This window comes from Frankliniella occidentalis, unplaced genomic scaffold, assembly GCF_000697945.3.
Source record: "Frankliniella occidentalis isolate FOCC.00 unplaced genomic scaffold, Focc_3.1 Scaffold13, whole genome shotgun sequence".
Lineage (NCBI taxonomy): Eukaryota > Metazoa > Arthropoda > Insecta > Thysanoptera > Thripidae > Frankliniella > Frankliniella occidentalis.
Window position 1 is genome coordinate 529,124 of NW_026267143.1, and position 16,769 is coordinate 545,892.

General features: G+C 41.6%; 4 protein-coding genes across 9 annotated transcripts in view; 3 read left to right on the plus strand and 1 right to left on the minus strand.

The window, feature by feature from the left end:
* LOC113214864 (uncharacterized) overlaps positions 1–4,571 on the plus strand; it is a 10,347-nt gene extending 5,776 nt beyond the window's left edge. For 2 of the 3 annotated variants that reach the window (XM_052263594.1, XM_052263593.1), the window contains 6 exons: positions 218–360; positions 476–664; positions 1,217–1,526; positions 3,361–3,675; positions 3,816–4,003; positions 4,326–4,571. In XM_052263594.1, coding sequence (XP_052119554.1) covers positions 218–360; positions 476–664; positions 1,217–1,526; positions 3,361–3,675; positions 3,816–4,003; positions 4,326–4,457 — 1,277 coding nt within the window. In that variant the 3' untranslated portion in view covers positions 4,458–4,571. The remainder of the gene's footprint in view (positions 1–217; positions 361–475; positions 665–1,216; positions 1,527–3,360; positions 3,676–3,815; positions 4,004–4,325) is intronic. The other variant, XM_052263595.1, reaches the window with a different exon arrangement.
* Positions 4,572–6,296: 1,725 nt separating this feature from the next.
* LOC113214862 (uncharacterized) lies at positions 6,297–8,538 on the plus strand. Of its 2 annotated transcripts, none has more exons than XM_052263596.1 (7): positions 6,297–6,579; positions 6,865–6,959; positions 7,034–7,214; positions 7,855–7,925; positions 8,003–8,113; positions 8,207–8,235; positions 8,306–8,538. In XM_052263596.1, the coding sequence occupies exons 1-7, from the start codon at positions 6,444–6,446 to the stop codon at positions 8,319–8,321; spliced, it is 639 nt and encodes a 212-aa protein (XP_052119556.1). In that variant the 5' UTR covers positions 6,297–6,443; the 3' UTR covers positions 8,322–8,538. The 2 variants fall into 2 exon arrangements, with proteins under 2 accessions (XP_052119556.1, XP_052119557.1); XM_052263597.1 differs by having other exon boundaries at positions 6,299–6,579; positions 7,034–7,148.
* Positions 8,267–15,938, minus strand: LOC113214861 (inhibitor of nuclear factor kappa-B kinase subunit alpha). Of its 3 annotated transcripts, none has more exons than XM_052263591.1 (17): positions 15,837–15,938; positions 15,550–15,677; positions 15,279–15,421; positions 14,971–15,173; positions 14,723–14,881; positions 14,514–14,626; positions 14,331–14,429; positions 14,132–14,239; positions 11,663–11,789; positions 11,358–11,555; positions 11,079–11,284; positions 10,849–10,994; positions 10,603–10,774; positions 10,372–10,530; positions 10,146–10,296; positions 9,494–9,927; positions 8,267–9,348 (listed from the first exon to the last, which is right to left on the minus strand). In XM_052263591.1, exons 3-17 carry the CDS (start codon positions 15,391–15,393, stop codon positions 9,249–9,251), a joined length of 2,490 nt encoding a protein of 829 aa, XP_052119551.1. In that variant the 5' UTR covers positions 15,394–15,421; positions 15,550–15,677; positions 15,837–15,938; the 3' UTR covers positions 8,267–9,248. The 3 variants fall into 3 exon arrangements, with proteins under 3 accessions (XP_052119551.1, XP_026290139.2, XP_026290140.2); XM_026434354.2 differs by having other exon boundaries at positions 15,550–15,684; positions 15,766–15,927; XM_026434355.2 differs by having other exon boundaries at positions 15,550–15,681; positions 15,766–15,923.
* Positions 15,939–16,165: 227 nt separating this feature from the next.
* The window catches only part of LOC113217643 (alpha-mannosidase 2), a 225,973-nt gene continuing 225,369 nt past the window's right edge, over positions 16,166–16,769 (plus strand). Inside the window, exon 1 of the mRNA XM_052263590.1 lies at positions 16,166–16,409. The gene's annotated coding sequence lies outside the window, so the exon portion shown is untranslated. The remainder of the gene's footprint in view (positions 16,410–16,769) is intronic.

The window sequence follows — 16,769 nt, forward strand, 5'->3', positions numbered from 1 at the left end:
CAGAACATTTGTCAAAAATCAGATTAAGTTATATTTAAATACCAGCAGTCCCCCCCCCCTTTTTTTCTCCTAAACAAAATACAATAATGGTGTTTCGAACCGAGGCCAAGCGTCTTACACTTACAGTTATCAGTGTTTCGGACGTTTATATACAAATATTTTGTTGATGCCAAAGAAACAAAAGTTCGCAGACCAAGCATTTTTTTTTTTTAATCAGATATTACTTCTGTTGACACCACTGATCTGGATTTACTCGCCGCGATTCGGATTTGGTTGGCTTCTCACAAGGAAAAGGAACGCGGGCCCCGTCTCCTGAAGCTGCAGCATGAGATACCGGCCCCATCAGCCAAGAAAGGAACGGTGAGAGAGCAGAAGCCTAAGCCTAGCACCACCAACGCCCGTGCCGAACATTATTCTGCTTGTCGATAAATGGGTTCAATACCGTTCGTTCAATGTGCGCGATGAATGTCCCCAGGTTGACGCCGCGATGCTGAAAAAGGCTTCCGAACTCTTTTGGAAGAAGGTCTTGTCGACTGCAGTCAGAGCATTACTCGTTATGGGATCCAATGAGAGAGAAGCAAATGAGGGCATAAAGAGAGCCCTAGGATCTTCACTCATAAACTCATTCGGGTCGAATCATGGATTGAACAACCGAAAAGGAGAGGTATATCTTCCAACTCGGACTTGCGGACTCTAAAACGAGAGCCGCGGTAAAACTTTAAGACCACACTGTAAAAAGCTTACGAACTAAATACTTTGCAACGTTACGAACAATTTTCGATCTTTGTATTGCAAAGAAATTGCTGGTATTGCAAAGCGATTGTTTGTAAGGCTAGCAGGGTCTTACGAACAATCGGTTTGCATTACGAACTATTTGTTTGTAAGCTTACGAACAATTAGTTCGTAATACAACGCTTCAAAATCCTTCGTAAGCTACGAACGTTTTGGTTTGCATTACGAACCTATTGTTCGTAAGCAATTTACAGTGCATGCTCTGCCGATTAGCCATCATTCCATTCCCAGACACGGGTTTGCAATATTACACTATTCCCAAATTGGTGTTCGAACATTTTCATTACAATAGTAGTGTGACTCGAAACTTAAAACGGTGGCTCAGTTGGGGGGCGGTAGTGGCTGTGTTCAGTTTGAAACGCATGCAGGCGTGTATTGATGTGGTCTGGTGTGTTGCAACGAATGTTATGTTTTTGCCCTGAAGTCCCCTTTCCTTTACCAGTACAGTGGAGCTGCGTTGTACGCGGGTCTTTCTCTGCTGGAGCATTCGTGTGTGCCCAATGCACGCACCGCTCAGGCAGACGGTGACTCGGACGCAGTCATACTGGTTGCCTCGAGGGACATCGCTGCCGGCGAGCACGTGACCATCAGCTACCACGACAACCCACTGGCTAACCTGCACGAGCGCTGGGTAGACAATGCTACAAGAGGCTTCGTGTGCCGCTGTGAGTTGTGCGAGGATCCAACAGAAAAGGGAACATACTTCAACGCCTGGTGCTGCACAACTTGCAAAAGTAAGTAAACGAGTTAGGACTGACTATAGCTGCTAGTAGAGTTTTTATTTTTCTGTCGGGATACCTGAATCCCCGCAAGCGCCCCTTCCCTCTCCCCTTTTTAGCCCGCCCTCACAACCGCTCTCGTGTCCGTCCGTCCGTCGTGTGTAAGAGGAGAGAGATGTGCCAGAGGTCCAACAAATTTCGTTGTATCTTAGGGGTCACTCCTTCCTGGACAACGAAACACCAGGTGCGAATACTGGCAACCACCATTAATGGGGTGAAAAGGGGTATCAAAGAAATAGGGGTTGAGCCAAAAAGTAGGATTTTGTGTGTGTGTGTGTGTGTGTGATCTTCTAAGGGGCGGGGCAACGGGCAACTCGTGTTGTACAGGGTATAACTGTGAATACGCAGCAGTGTCGTGGGTTTGCGTTCTCTACACCACCGCAAGGGGCCATGGCCCCTGCGCCAATATTGAGTATGCAATCCCGCAACACTGCTGCGTATTCACAGTTACACCCGGTACACCTGCTCACGCCACAGTACGCGGACTTTTCTTTGGATGTAGCTGCATGTGATCGTGTCGATTGTAGCCACAAATGTGTTGCTTCAAAAAGGGCCGTCCCACGGTGTGGTCACAAAAATGAAGTAAGGGAGGGTGGGGCTACTTGAGCCACTTTTCTTTTCTCCCTCCCCACACCTAAATGGTGAACCCGAGGAAACTCATACAAGGGCCGTGCGAAAGGTCTTTCATTTAGTAACACATTGGTGACCTTGAATATTTTTTATCTGAACGCGTTATTCGGATTTTAGATTTTTTGTAAATTTTGCAGATGGCTCATGGTACCCCTCTATTGGGGTACCATGAGCCACCTAGGGGGCACCATGAGCCATCACATTTATAGCTCTAAATGATGTGAATTTGCATAGCTTTTAAATCCAAATGTGTTAAGTTTGACAACCTTAACAGTATACAAGCAAAGAATACTTGAAATCAGCACCAGGCTGCTGATCATGAAAATGCTTTTGTTGCATAGAACTTGAGCAAAATAATATAACTTTTTAACATGAACTTTTTTTTTGCATACTATATGCTCTTTGGGGGGATTTCGAAATATGAAGTTCAACACAAAATTTGACGTGGAGGGGTAAGAATCAAATATATACCGAGTTTGAGCCGAATCAGGAATTTCCACCAACCCAAGTCTCCTTTAAACAAGATGGCAAAACTTACGAAAGGTGTTCAAGGTTGCATCCAATAGTCTAAAATTTAAATAAAACTGAAAAAGGAAGTTCCTCTAACGTTTTTGTTGAAAAATATCAAGAAAAGTCATGGCTCATGGTACCCCACAAAAACTGGCTCATAGTGCCCCATAGGTAACTTTCTTGATCGGGCGACTCTAGGAGGTACAGAGCACTGTTCAAAAAATAAATCGACACTGGGAAATACTCCTGAATGTCATTAAAATCCAACAGTGAAAAGAGTTCCAGGCTAAATTAAAAAGTGCGCCGTACAAAAAAAAAATTACTGCTCATTGCTTTCACTCAATTTCCTTCAAAGTTGTACCTTCAAAATTCACTACGCCACCATTTACACGTTGTCAACAATAGCGCTATGAGCCTTTCTGAAAAAGTTCGCATGGTGATGCTCTTCAAGAGAATATTTTTTGATTTTGAAGGTAGGGCTTGGTGGGGGAGATACGGGTGGTGGCTCATGGTACCCCCTGGCTCAAGTAGCCCCACCCTCCCTTATGCTCCGCACCCATCGTTCCGTTGTCGGAATTGTCGGTGTTTTGAAAAGTAGAAGAGCAACTCTCCTTAACCACGTGTGTATTTTAACTTAAATATTCCACAGGAAATGATCGGAAGAACCTAGTGACGCTAGTCGGCGCCTTTGGATGGCGATGCAAGGTGTGTAAGGCGAGCGGACCGAATCCTGATCCAGCTGTACAGGAGCTCCAGAAGTCCTTCCGGCATCTTCAGGTGTTGATGGCGCTAGATGAAAATCCTGCTGGGGAAGGAGTCCAGCGCCTCTGGCAGGGGTACATCGACGCTGCGCTCTGGCCGAAAGGACCGCTGCACCCGACTCACCACCTGGTGGTCAAGGCCGCGGCAGAGCTGTTGACGCTTGGCGACAACGTGTGTCCACCCAGGCAACCTGCAACCCTCAGTAAGTCCAAATTGCTCAGCTGGTCACTTCCCCTCTTCCTCGCGCAGTGTTTTATGGCGACGTCACATTCCAAACTCTTATAAATTAATGTCTTATTGTATTTTTAGAGACTTGCACTTATTTTACTTGTTCATTCACAGGGGAGGCAGCATACTTGGTCGAGCACTGCAGAAAACTTCTGGATGTCATAGATGTTCTCCGCCCACCTATCAATACCTACAGACGTGAGGTCGTCATGTATCTCTTCAATTTCAACTTAGAGAAACTCCTTCTGCATCGTGGACAAAGACAGAGCAATACACGCACTCTCAAGTCTACAATTGATAAGGTAAGAATCCGAAGGATGATGCAAGGGCTTTGTAACTTGTCATAATGATGAGAGTGAGCGTTAGTTTTGGCATTCAAGGAGGCCAAACATTGGCAGCCTCCTAAAGAAAGCCAAAAATTGGCAGTCTAAAGGGACTGCCAACATTTTGGCATGCTAGGCGACCACGGGGTTAACAGTGCTTTTTGTGGACAAAACTGCCCCATTTCAGTAAAAGCCGGTAAAAGCGCATAATATCTATTATCTGTTTTTTTTTTTTTTTTTTTTTTTTAATTTAAAAAAAAAATTTTTTTTTTTTTTTTTTTTTTTTTTTTTTTTTTTGCAGTTGAAGAAAGAATTATCTGATCTTCTCGCTGACATTCGCCATATTTCTATCAGTCAACGTGAGCTGGAGACCTGTGAAAGGCTGCAGACGCAGTTTGGTTTGGTCAGCGGAATGGCCTCTTTGTTCATGTAAATTAAAGAATTATACTGATATTATTTTAAAGGAAAAAAATTATGATTAAATAATAGGAGTATGCCCCGCCTCTGCGACAGCGTGATCTAATAAATCCGGTAACGTCTCTAAAAAGGCATTTAGATATCACATTTGTTTTTCTAGTCGGCTGCCTTAATGGACATATCAATATATTTTGATAATTGGAATAGGGGACGCGTGCTGCGTGCGCCAGACTCGCGTGCTTACCGAGAAAATGGCGCGTGACGGGCGATATGCGGAGGAGACAAGAGCAGGTAGTGGGAGGCGAGAGTTGCCCCCCCCCCCTCCGCCCCCACGACTCCCCCATCAAGTGTAAGCCTAACCACGCCGTTTGTGGACGTCCCCCAAGGCTGTGATTGGGCCCGGCGGCCAATAAATAACCAACCTGCGCAGCCTGCGTGTGTGCGTTCCCCACTTATACCCCAATTCGCCCTTCATGAATATGCAAAGATACAAATGGATTTTAGTGGCGCCCCCTCCCTCGCGGCTCCGCCCCGATACTACACCGGGCCTTGATGTACGCACCGCGACAAAACGTTGGCCCATCGTGCTGGGCCGAAAATTTACTGGTATTTTTCTTTCGTATTTGTGATTCAAATATCTGGCATATTCTTTTAAAGAAAACCGTGGCGCGTCACCTGGTCGCGCAACGGCTGGCTGCCTCACGGACACCCTCCTCACACTGTTGTAGCCTTGTCAGCAAAACAGGGGCTGTTTCTCGAAATCAAAAGTTCAACCTCCATTTGAAGTAACTTTTGAAACATAAATAAAAGTGTTGCACTATCTGGAAAGTCGTATCGGGCCGGGAAAAATCATCACGTGACCGGTGTCTGCAGGGATGCGTTATGGTCTCTGCGAGCAACATAGGCAACACGTAGCGACGCGTCTTTGATATAAGGGTTCAAATAAATAATCCAAGTGCCTGAAGGTCCCTACGACGATTGACGTTCTGGGGCGACACGGACGCAGACTTTGCCCCCATAAAACGTTTTCTGATTTTGCCATCCCCATGAGCCAGAGCGCATCATCCCTATAGCGCCTGCAACACACTGGGTAGACTCGCCCGCCAAGCAGCCGCGTAGAGCAGGCGGCCCGCCCCAGCGCCCTCAGCCAGCCAGCAAGGCCGGGCCCGAGGCCGGGCCGGTGGTTGCTCGCGGCCGACTTTTGTTTTGTCAGCGGCACGAGACAGCCTAAATAAGGGACAGTCTCTACATACGAAATTAAGAAGAATTTGGTTCGGAACTCGGATCACTGTGAAAAATAGTTGTATGTTTACGGGAAAATTGTCCATATGCCCATATAATGTGTACAGATGTGTGTCGTAAAATTATCAAATTTGCGACTGTACATTTACAAGCACTTCGTGTCGACTTGGAATTGATCGATGATTAAGAATGGGCTGTCCTTAATTTACAACATATTTTTAAATTAAAAATTACAATCAAAAATGATGTAAATTTACGATGATATTTTCCACAGTGGGTCGAGGCGAAAACAGAAAATAATAGAAAGGTGACATCCTACTCGACCAGATCCGATATAGATTAATGATCACAAATAGCAGCGTTCAAAAGGGCCCTTTGATGCCCTTTGCGCTTTGAACCCGCTCCCCCAAAAGTTCAACAAGTCTTCAAAAGCGTCCAAACTTTAATGAAAGTCGTACTTTGTGTTTTGCTGGCGCTGCCGCGCTGCCCAGCTGTCACGGCGCGGCGCGGCGCCCAGGCCGCGGCCCCCCCGTGTCGTGCCGCCCGATCGGTATCTGTCTGCTCTGGGCCGTTCGTGCGGCGCTGGACCCGCTGGACGCGCAGCCTCCAGGCCTCAGGCCGCAGGCAGAACGCACGCTGGGTCACGAGAGTCACACTGCTACAGAGTGTGTCCGTCAAAAGCGCGTCGTCATCTTAATTTGGGTGTTCTATCTGGGACTTCCCTTTAGGCGTCCGGTGCGTCGCCCTCCCGGTCCTCGCCATGGCGCGCGGTGCCCTGCTCGTCCTGCTGCTGGCAGCGCCCGCCCTCTCGTCCATGTACCCCGACCTGTCCGAGTTCAAGAAGGGCCTCAAGATGAACGCGCAGCGGTGCGCCAACGCCCATCACGTCCAGTACCGTGAGTGCGAACAGCGCCCGCTTCCTGTTTAAAGCGCAAAACGACCAGAAAAACAAAGTTGCACACGCGATCATTTAGTTTACTGCTCTCGAAATTATTCCAACGATACCCAAGTGTAGTTCGGTTCCACCTTTTAGTAGCAATTTTTTTGTTCGCTGACGTTTGGCCCTCGAAATGCCCCGATAAAGAGCAGCCCGAGCACTGAACGCGCAGCGGTGCTCGGTGTGGAGGGGTAGCCCCGGGTAGGCCTCTGATCATGACCGCAGTCTCCTCCCGGCCCTGCAGTGCAAGTCATGGCCATGATGGAGGCGCCGATGAGGACTGGCTACGACCGCAACTCGAAATGCTTCATCTGCTGCCTCATGGAGAAGTACGAGATGGTGAGTAGGGTGCCCAGGCCCCGGGCCCGACCAGTAGCTCGATGATCTGCGTTGCTCTGTTTGGTCTGACCCAGCTCACTCCGGACGGCGAGTTCATGGACGGTACCATGCGTCGCTATGCCCTGGACCTGCCGGAGAGCCAGTTCAAGACGGTGGTCAACAAGTACCTCGACTTGTGCCTGCGCGAGGGTGGGTCACAGCGCCAGAGGAAAACCAAGGAGTACAGTGCACACCACTCCGTCGACCTGCTCTTGAGTAAAAGCTCACTTTGTTGTAAAGAGCAATATTTTGCCCATAGGACGTCCTATTGTGATGCACTTATTAGTAAAATAAGCAGTACTAACAAATGGATTATTGCAAGAGGGGTTACTGGTTCACCTTTGTTTACCTCTGGTGATGGTATTAACATCACAATTTCCTTCTAATTCTGCTAATTGCTTTGTATTGTTTGGTATTGTGTTAGGCAGAAACCAAGTAGAATTATTCTAATTCACAATGTTTTAGAAGCACTAATATTAACTTTTCCAACCCTGCTATTATTGCACTGGAAACACAACAGTGGGGCTTACATTATTTTCAAATTGTAGTGCCTTTGGAAATATGTTCTTTTTAACTTTGTCATTCGCTTTTAGGAGTTTTCAGTGACACTTTCTTTGTGCCTCTACCCAGTCATAAATGACATGTTTAAATCAATGTCATTTTTATAAAGTATTCATATTTGTAATGTCATTCCTCCCTTGGTAAGAAGACATTACAATCATTATTCTGATTATAAAGCTGCTATAAAGTACTTTACATATGTACTACGTTCCAGTTTCCAGTGTAGGAGTTTTGTTAAGATTTGGGCGTATAATTGCTTTGTGCAACTCCTTTTATAATGTTTCATGGTCTGCAGATAATGACGACATCTGTGAGAAGTGCTATCAATTTGCCAAATGCTATTATGATCGTTCAAAAGTGAAACCAGTAAGTTAACAACTTCTAGCAATCTTGCCTGTCAGGGTATAAATACAATCTCTCTCCTTGTCATTTTAACTTTCTAGGACGGCAGTAGAAAACAATATTACCAGCGCCAGCATCTAAATAACTACTATGAGGGTTCTTCAGGCAGGCTTTTCCAGTCGGTGGGCAACTGGGCCAGCAATCAATGGAATGTAAGATTCTTAATGAAGTTCAAAAATTCTACATAATTTAGAGAAATCTTTCACTTGTTGTACACTTAAAAATTATGTTTATATTTGTTACAGCATGCAACTAACGGCCCAAAAGGACTTCGGTAAGGGCAAGCAACTTTTAAATTCATGCGATTTAATAGCAACAATAAAATTTAATTGACGGTTCGACAGTGATGCGAAAAACTAGCCCTCTAAGGAGCACAAACAGCTTTGCTTAAAACATATTTTAACAAAATCAGTATTGATATATGCGCAATCAACCAATCCACAAGTACAAAACAACATTGTAAGAAATTATTGTAAAATGCAAACAAAACTTAAAATTGAACATACTTGCCTTCAGCAAAATTATTGAGACTGTTCAAAAATAAGAGCAAGAAATAATAAAATGCATCACAAACTTATGTAGTACAAAATATATTGAAAATGCTAATGGATACACAAAGTTTTTACTCAGTGCATTGTAATGCTGTCTTAAACAAATCAATTGTGTACTGAGAAAATTATCACACACACACACACACACACATTGAGATTTTTAAAAGAGGAAAAGAAGAATTCATTTGAAATCTTTACAATGAGCTAGGTAATACAACATCAAAGAAGTTTTAACCTTGAAGTACTACCCAGATTTCCTTTCTTCCACACCTCTCTGAAGGGGTAAGTGTTTTCAGAACACTCATGAAAAAATTATTTGTTTGTAAGAGTTCACTTGGTACATTTGTAATTAATTATCCATGAAATGTCAGTCCATTATCAGATAAAATATTCAACAATTCTGATCAATCGTTGAAAAATAAAACAGTATGCTAAAACGAAACAACTTTGCTCTCTTTATAAATCACAGAATCAGTAACAGAAATGGCACAAATCTATATAAGGCAACCACAGAGGCTAACAATTAAGTTTGCTTTGTTCAGAGATTGTCATAAACTCAATTTATAAGTCATCCGATACTTTCAACAGTTTCAACACTCATTCACACAGGAGAACAGGTAACATCTCTAAGGACAACCAAAATTGTTCTTGAAGTGCACTCTTGGTCAAAGGCAAAATTTAAAAAACAAACAAACAAAACAACAACTCATTCTGGTAAAAAATACGAATTTTAATTCTAGTTGGTGTCAGCCTTGAGAAAACTCCAATCTAATGAGTTCCTTTCTTCACCAAGAGCCTTCCTGAACCGGTTGCAATTTTCCAGAAGCTCCTGAGTCCTGAAACAAAAATACAAAACTGAAAACACCATTTCACATTAAATAGCAAAGTTTCTTTTCTTTCTCCCTTTCTGACAGAACTCCTTTTTTTTTTAAGTAATCTGAAAGCCAATACACATGCATATGACTATAATTATATACTCACTGTACACGAAGTGTCATATTGTCATTTATCATGGTGAGTGTATCATTATCACCTGATTGTTTTGAAAGAGAAAATGTGCTCCCTTTTCTGGAACCTTTAGACCATGCAACACCACTGTCATTTTCACTAGACAAATTTGCTTCAGCTCTCATTGGCTGTTGCTGAACCGATACATCAAATGCAGGAAGAAGGGATGAAGGAGGATTTAACAGACTTGCTTCAGAAAGATAGGGGGAGGAAGTATTAAATAAGGATGTAGAGGAAGCCGCTGTCACAGGACTGATGCCATGCGGAGGAATAGGAGGTGGATGATCTTCGCTGTATATGCTGCGGGTAGATTGGCTACGGTACAGGAAAGGGGATAAATTGCTATTGAGGAGAGGAGAAGGATGGTTAGAATCAAAGGGTGAAGAACGATTGGAGGTTTCTCCATTCTGAAAACAAAATGAAAATTATACTCAAAACAAAGCTCTGACAATAAATCAGCATCCGTTGCTTGACCTAAATTGGTTTTCATTTACTGTCTTTAACACAAGTGATACAGTACTAGTTCATATTACAGTTCACACTAAATTATGCTAATAAATCTTATTCTAAAAGTATACAGTATTTAAGTAATAAGATTGCATTGCAAAGATAGATAATTACTTACAGAAAATGATGAATTTATAAGGTCCCACAGGCCTCGTTGTCTTTCACGATTTATGTTAATTATTTCCGATTTAATTACATCTAGCTTATGCGTCATATCTTCTAATTTCGGCAACAATCTCACCAGTTCATTCTCACAGTCAATAAGTTGCCTAGTGACAAATACATTTTCAGAAAAATTTAAGAGAAAATAGTTAAAACAAGATATAGAAAAAATTGGTACTCACTTTAAATGACTATTCAAAGTTTGGTCATGAAGTAGACAGTCTCGTTGTTTTAAGAAATTGTAGAGAACTTTCACCATGTCTAGAGAATCTTGTGGGGAAGATCGCTCAGCAGTTGGCCGCCTTCTGAGCCTATCCAGAATATCAAGACCTTTTTCCAATCTAATAAAAAATTAAACAGAGTGATGAGCTTGTGGAGACAACACGCAGCACACAGAAAGCCTTGATACTAACAGAGAACTGAGCTCTTCTTTGACATTGGTGGGCTGAGCAGACTGAAGTTTCCTTGCCAGCTTTGTGACTTTTTGAGTCTCTAAAGTCAGCTTTTGTGTTTTATCTAGCAAATCAGTGGATTTGTTATTTAATGAGTCAATCTGCTGTTGCCAGGAGGCTACCATTTCTTTGTCTGGATATTTGAAGAAGAAAAATGTTACTCTGATTGTGAGTGAAACATAACTCTAAAAGGTTATATGTACTTACTTGTGATCTTGGATTTCTTTGCTTGATTAAAGTCAAATTTGTAGCCATCAACACATAGTTCACGAAGAGCTGTCACTGCATTAGATTGGTCTGTAATCTTTTGACTTTCTCTGACAGCTTGTTGGCAAAGAAGAACAACAGAGAGCCTAATATGTAAAAATATGGGTAAATATTTACGCACTTGATACATGTACTTATTTCCATGTCTAACAATAATATAGTACACATACAACTTAAGTTTGCAGCCAACCAGAAAGGTTTTGTAAAGCTTATTTTCTTGTTGCAAGAAAAACACAGCATGACTGTAAGCCCTTCTCTGAAACATGTACTCCATCTTCTCTTTTGGGTACTGCAATATATTGGCAACAAGTTCTGGGAGATTTGGAGGTATTGTTGGTATTTCTAAGACTCCTTTCTTGCACATGTACAGCGATTCCTAAAATAGGAAGCTTGTTAATGCATGGTTAGATTCAAAAATAAAATTGTTCAGAGTGAAAGACTGTTCATACCTGAGTGCTACCAGTGAAGCACTGGCTAACTAAGCCGTCAGAATCAATTTGCTGTCCCTTGGCCAGTAGAAGTTCTTGTTCTTTAGCGGGAATTTTCGTATCACTTTCGATCCATTTCCTCAGTGTAGAGAGCCTTGTTGTATCATCAACAACATAGCTAAGTCTCTCATAGGTTACCATAGAAAAAACTCTAACAGTCTAGACATCATGAAAGAGACACAGTACAAAAGATAAGAAAAAGCAGTTAGTTTATAGTTTAAAGCAAAATGAATCATGGACTTAAGGTTTGTGAAATAACAGGATACCTGTTTTGTTAGGATCGTTTCTATGCTTGAGAAGACAATCACTTCTCCACTGGAATTTCGACCACGCTTCTTTGGGTCCCACTCCAATATTAACCTTAACCATGTTTCCATATCTTTCTTCAGGACACTGGGGAGATGCGCAAAGTACTTTTGTTATAAAATGTCTGATAAAATATCTCAACACAAATAAAACAAATAAACAGAACTATGATGACAACAAATAATGATGGAACTAGCAAACACCAACTACATCTATGAATACGTAATATAGAACTGTTCAGAACTGTACGAGAGTTGAAAATAGAAGATTGAAAACTACATTTAAATACAAGGTTGAACAAAAGAAAGTTGGATGAAAAATCAGTTTGGATAAAGAGTCTGGAAACAATGCATTATGCTGTACTGCAAAGAAAATTTCTGGATGTACAAGCTTTGCATTCCAATCCATTAATCATGTTTATTTTCGGATCACTACCAAGCAAATTCTTACAGTGTTTTTGTATTGCGAGCTAAAAAAAAACTAAGTCCATTTCCAGTCCTTGGAAAAAAACAAAAACAAAAAAAAAAAGTGCAATAATAAATAAACCATGAGCTAGGGACAAATGCAAGCAAGTAAGTGTGTTGACCAGTGTTGACCCATTCAGCACACACAACTGAACATACGAAAACATAATTTACTGGGTAGTAATCAGGAAATTTTACTATCCCTAGATGGATCACAAATACCTAAGATAGTGTTAATGGAAGAAAACAAAACCTAAAACAATGGTTTTGGAAAAATATGGATAGTATGAAGAAATATAGTTGACTAAGAGAGAAGAAGATGAAGAAAAGCTTCACATCAAAGTCAAACTGTGAGAAGGCAACCATCCAAAACATAATGGGAACAGGATACTACATACATATTAAAACCATTCACTATACCAAATGCCTAGAAGCCTAAAAGTACCCATCAATGAAAAATAGAAACCCAGTAACTAACACTTTAAAGAGCTAATCTGCGAGCATTGCGAAATAACTTGCCTTCTAGTTCCCCAAAAGATGTAATGGTGGCGTTCCCAGATAACCATGGAGAAGCCATGCATGATTTCATACAAATTTGTCACTATTGAAGAAAAAATCAACACAGTTAATGATCTTAAAATGTAAAATAATGTCGCCAAGGATGGATGACGGAACTAAACATATTGTTCTTTGAAAAGTTCAATGTTGAGCTTGCTAAACATATCACAAAACTTGTATGAAGCTCATTGTTGTTGATGATAGTTTTAATAAGTATTCTGAATGATACTAGAGTTTGGTTCCCATACCTAAGAAAAATTATGGCAATAATTCCCTAAACATTCTTCCAGCAATCTACAAATTTTTGAAAATATTGTGAGGAAAAAGTACAAATTCCTAATGTTTTAAAAACTTGATATATTTGTTTATTAGACTAGCCATTTAGATGACAATTATTGCTGGTTAAATTTTGTGCTGAAGTTCCACGCGTACTTTACGGGAAAAGTTTCAAAATTGGACATAAACTGAAGAGAGGTATTCTCAAATCAAAAAATGGAAGACAAACTTACCCCCTTAAACCACACATTGTAAGTTAGAATATCACTTTTTTTTTTTCAACATGAAATTATAATTTTTTAAAACTTTAGTCCCTTACAGAGAGTTTTCATTGAAATATGAACTTCAGCACAAAATTTGACCAGCAATCATCATCTACAGGGATCAGAAGCAAATAAACCGAGTTTAAAGAAAATTGGAAATTTGCACCTATTTAAGTCTCCTTGAAAGTGCAGAACAATCTAAGTACCATGGTACCTCTTGCAATAAAACTGCAAGAGGCTTTTGACACAGGACCGCACATTATACTTAGTTTAGGTATAGCATTTGATAAAGTAAAATGAAGAAGGCAAATTAGTTATCGCAACAGTCAAAATACATACAGATTTAGACAGGGACTTAAAAGGATTCCCTCAACATAGATTTTGGTACTCCACAAAGTTCTCTATCTTTGGATTACTTATCCGTCTCAATGATATCAATAACAGTGCTGAAATTTAGGGAAATAATTTCCTCTTTGCAGGAGTCACCTACATTTTTTCATACTGGACACAGTCATTGCCAATAGTAGCTGTCAAGAGCATATTATGTTATTGAAAGTCCTTAATGTTCATGTGTTCGAAGAAGGCCCCTATCTTAATGAGTTATGGCTAGGCAATTGTTTTTAAATCAGAATCTGTAAATATATGCTGATGTCACAAAATCTATCTGATGCTGTAAGTATTATTATTATACTGCTTTATACTGCTTTAAAAAAAACAGTCAATCAAGTACAACACACGTGTATTCTAATACTAAAACATCCTGGTTTGGAACAAAACCCGGCTTGTTTTTCTTGTGCACATTATAAAACAGTTATAGATCATTACTAAAATTCTCTGTAAACTAAGAGACAATACCAAACATTATTACCTTGATATGTGGTTTTGAGGAAACAATTGAGAACTGAATTCAATCTTTCCATCTTGCTTCTGGTAGGCACAAATATGGTCTGGTGCTTTTTTCTTTACATGCTTCATCCTGTGATAAAAGATTACAGTAAATGATACAGAAACCTTGGCTGTAATATGGTTAAAAAATAAATACAGTATTAGGTAATAGTAAACTATACCAAGCTACAGGAGCCATAGTAGGAAGGAAAGGTCGAATCCCTGTTATTACTTCATGAGACACAAGACCTAAGCTCCAGTAGTCAACAGTTGATGAATACCTAGAAATTTTGAAATGAAATGAATATTTTTGTAAATAATTATTTAATAACGTAACATATTTTTAAATTTCTAGATCATCTTACTTTTCATTTGTGAATAATTCTGGGGCAAGGTACTGCAGAGTTCCGACAAAAGAAGTACAAGAAGACTGGTCTAACTCTTTTGCGTAACCTAAATCGATGAGCTTGTAAATTATCTGAAATATGCGTCAGTGATTTGTACAGAAAGTTTATATAAATGCACACCTGGTACATGATCCACAAAAATCAAGACACAATAAAGCTTTATTTACCCCATTGTCACTGTGAGCAAGTACAATGTTTTCAGGCTTTAAATCTCTGTGTGTAATTTTTTCAGAATGTAAGTAGCAAACAGCAGATGAGACATTTTGGATAAGCTGCCTTACATCAGTTTCTTGCAAACCACAAGAATTTTCCGGGCGGTTCAACAGCTAAGGAAGGGAAAGAAAATCAGACAAGGAAATTATTGCTTGAACTGATGAGTAAACAAAACTACTACTGACAGGGTTAAATTGCTGACCTGGCGCAAGTCTCCTTTGGAACAATACTCCATACACAGGATTGGAAGGACAGATGGGAGATTAGCTAAATCCTCTGGGAGAGGCAAGGCTCGTACAACATTTGGATGTTTTAGCCTCTGCATTATCTCTACCTCTTTTTTCCACCTCTCCTTTTGTTTTGGAGTTAATAGGGAGTCAGCCCCACATCTGCACTTCTTGAGCGCTGTTGATTGATAACAGAAGAGAGTTTGATCGTCAGTAGTTGGTAAAAATTCTAGTTCTTGAAGAGTGTGCCACTTTAAAAACATGTCAAGAATCATTGTCTTACCGATCATTTGATTTCCATGTTTCTGTTTCCAGAGGGTAACGGTGCCGAAGCCACCACTACCGAGAACCCTTTCTCTCTTCCAGTGTTTCACTTCCAAAGGCTCCTCAAACGACATGGCAATGATGTGGTTTCAATCGCTCGGTCTGGTGTGTGGTGTCAATGATTCCCCAGTCCAAAAAAAGAAGTAATGAATGAACATCAAGTATCTGCATACAAACGAGTCGGTAGCCATCTTTGAATGGGGAATACACGAAAAACAACATTTGCTCACCAGCAGACGACAAGGTTTAGGACATAGCTGACGCAGCAGCCATTGGATGTGAAGCGAAGAGTGTCTTTTAGGACTACGAAGGAGCTTTATGTGATACTGCCGAGCACTCTCTGAAAACAGGACTTTCTCTACCTGCTTTTTACATGAAAATGAATATGAGACATGAATGCACTAACCAAGTTTCTCACAAAGAGTCGTTGTCGTTTCACAACTCACTGTCAGGCATTACATGCGAAATAAATGACAATCAAAAAGCTGCAACGCAATATTTTCGTTGTGACAGTTACTTGCCGTTTATTTTGAGTCAACTTTGACTTATGCAAAACCATTCACCATTCGTTACCACAATATCCATTGTTGACGAAAATAAAGTATCAATAACGAGATGAGAAATTTAGCTTGAGCACAAAGGCTGGAAAACTACAAACCTGAAAAGATTCAAAATATTTTAAAAATAATCGTATTGTACGGCTCAAAACGGATTGAAAATGCTATTACAAATTAATGATGATATTTTTTTGAATTATGGAGGAATACACTTGGAAATCAACGGCTTTTGTGTGTTCGTTTTGTGCCCTCAGGTTGCCAGATTTGGAATGTGTCTTCGGCTTGTGGTGCCATCTTGCAGCCGGTCAGTAAGCTTCTCCTGTCAAACGACGGACACTTTGTCAGCGCTCGCCGCGATTGTTTTTGTTTACGGTCCGTGTTTTTCCTGTCCTTGCCCCCGCGTCGCGTGCGGCCCGGCGGCGAGCGCGAGCGCGTGTGTGACACCAGCGCGGTGACTGGCGGAGCCGCGGGGCCGCGAAGCAGGCCGTGTCACCTGTCTGGAGCGTCTGGAGGGCTGGAGCGGAAGGGTCAAGGTAAGGTGCCTGAGAGTGGAGAGTCGAGTGCAGCGAGTACAAACACTGTCTCGCCGCGGCGGCCGTCGCCCGGTCGGCTTGCCATCCTGACAGCGCCGTGGCATCGCCAACCTGAGCCCCTTCAGGCCCAGGACCTGCCCGTCGGCACGGTCTCGCACCTCCCCGCCAGCCCCTCTGTACCCGCGGGCTCAAGCTCCTCTAATCAGTTCAGCTCTTGCAGCTCGCTCGACCAAGTGTCCCTCAGCACGGCAAGCGGGCGGGAGCCGGAGGCAGCGAGTGTGCCGAGTGCCAAGCTCTGTTCTGTTCAGCAACGGCATTTGCGAGATAGAATATCACTTTTTTTTTTTCAACATGAAATTA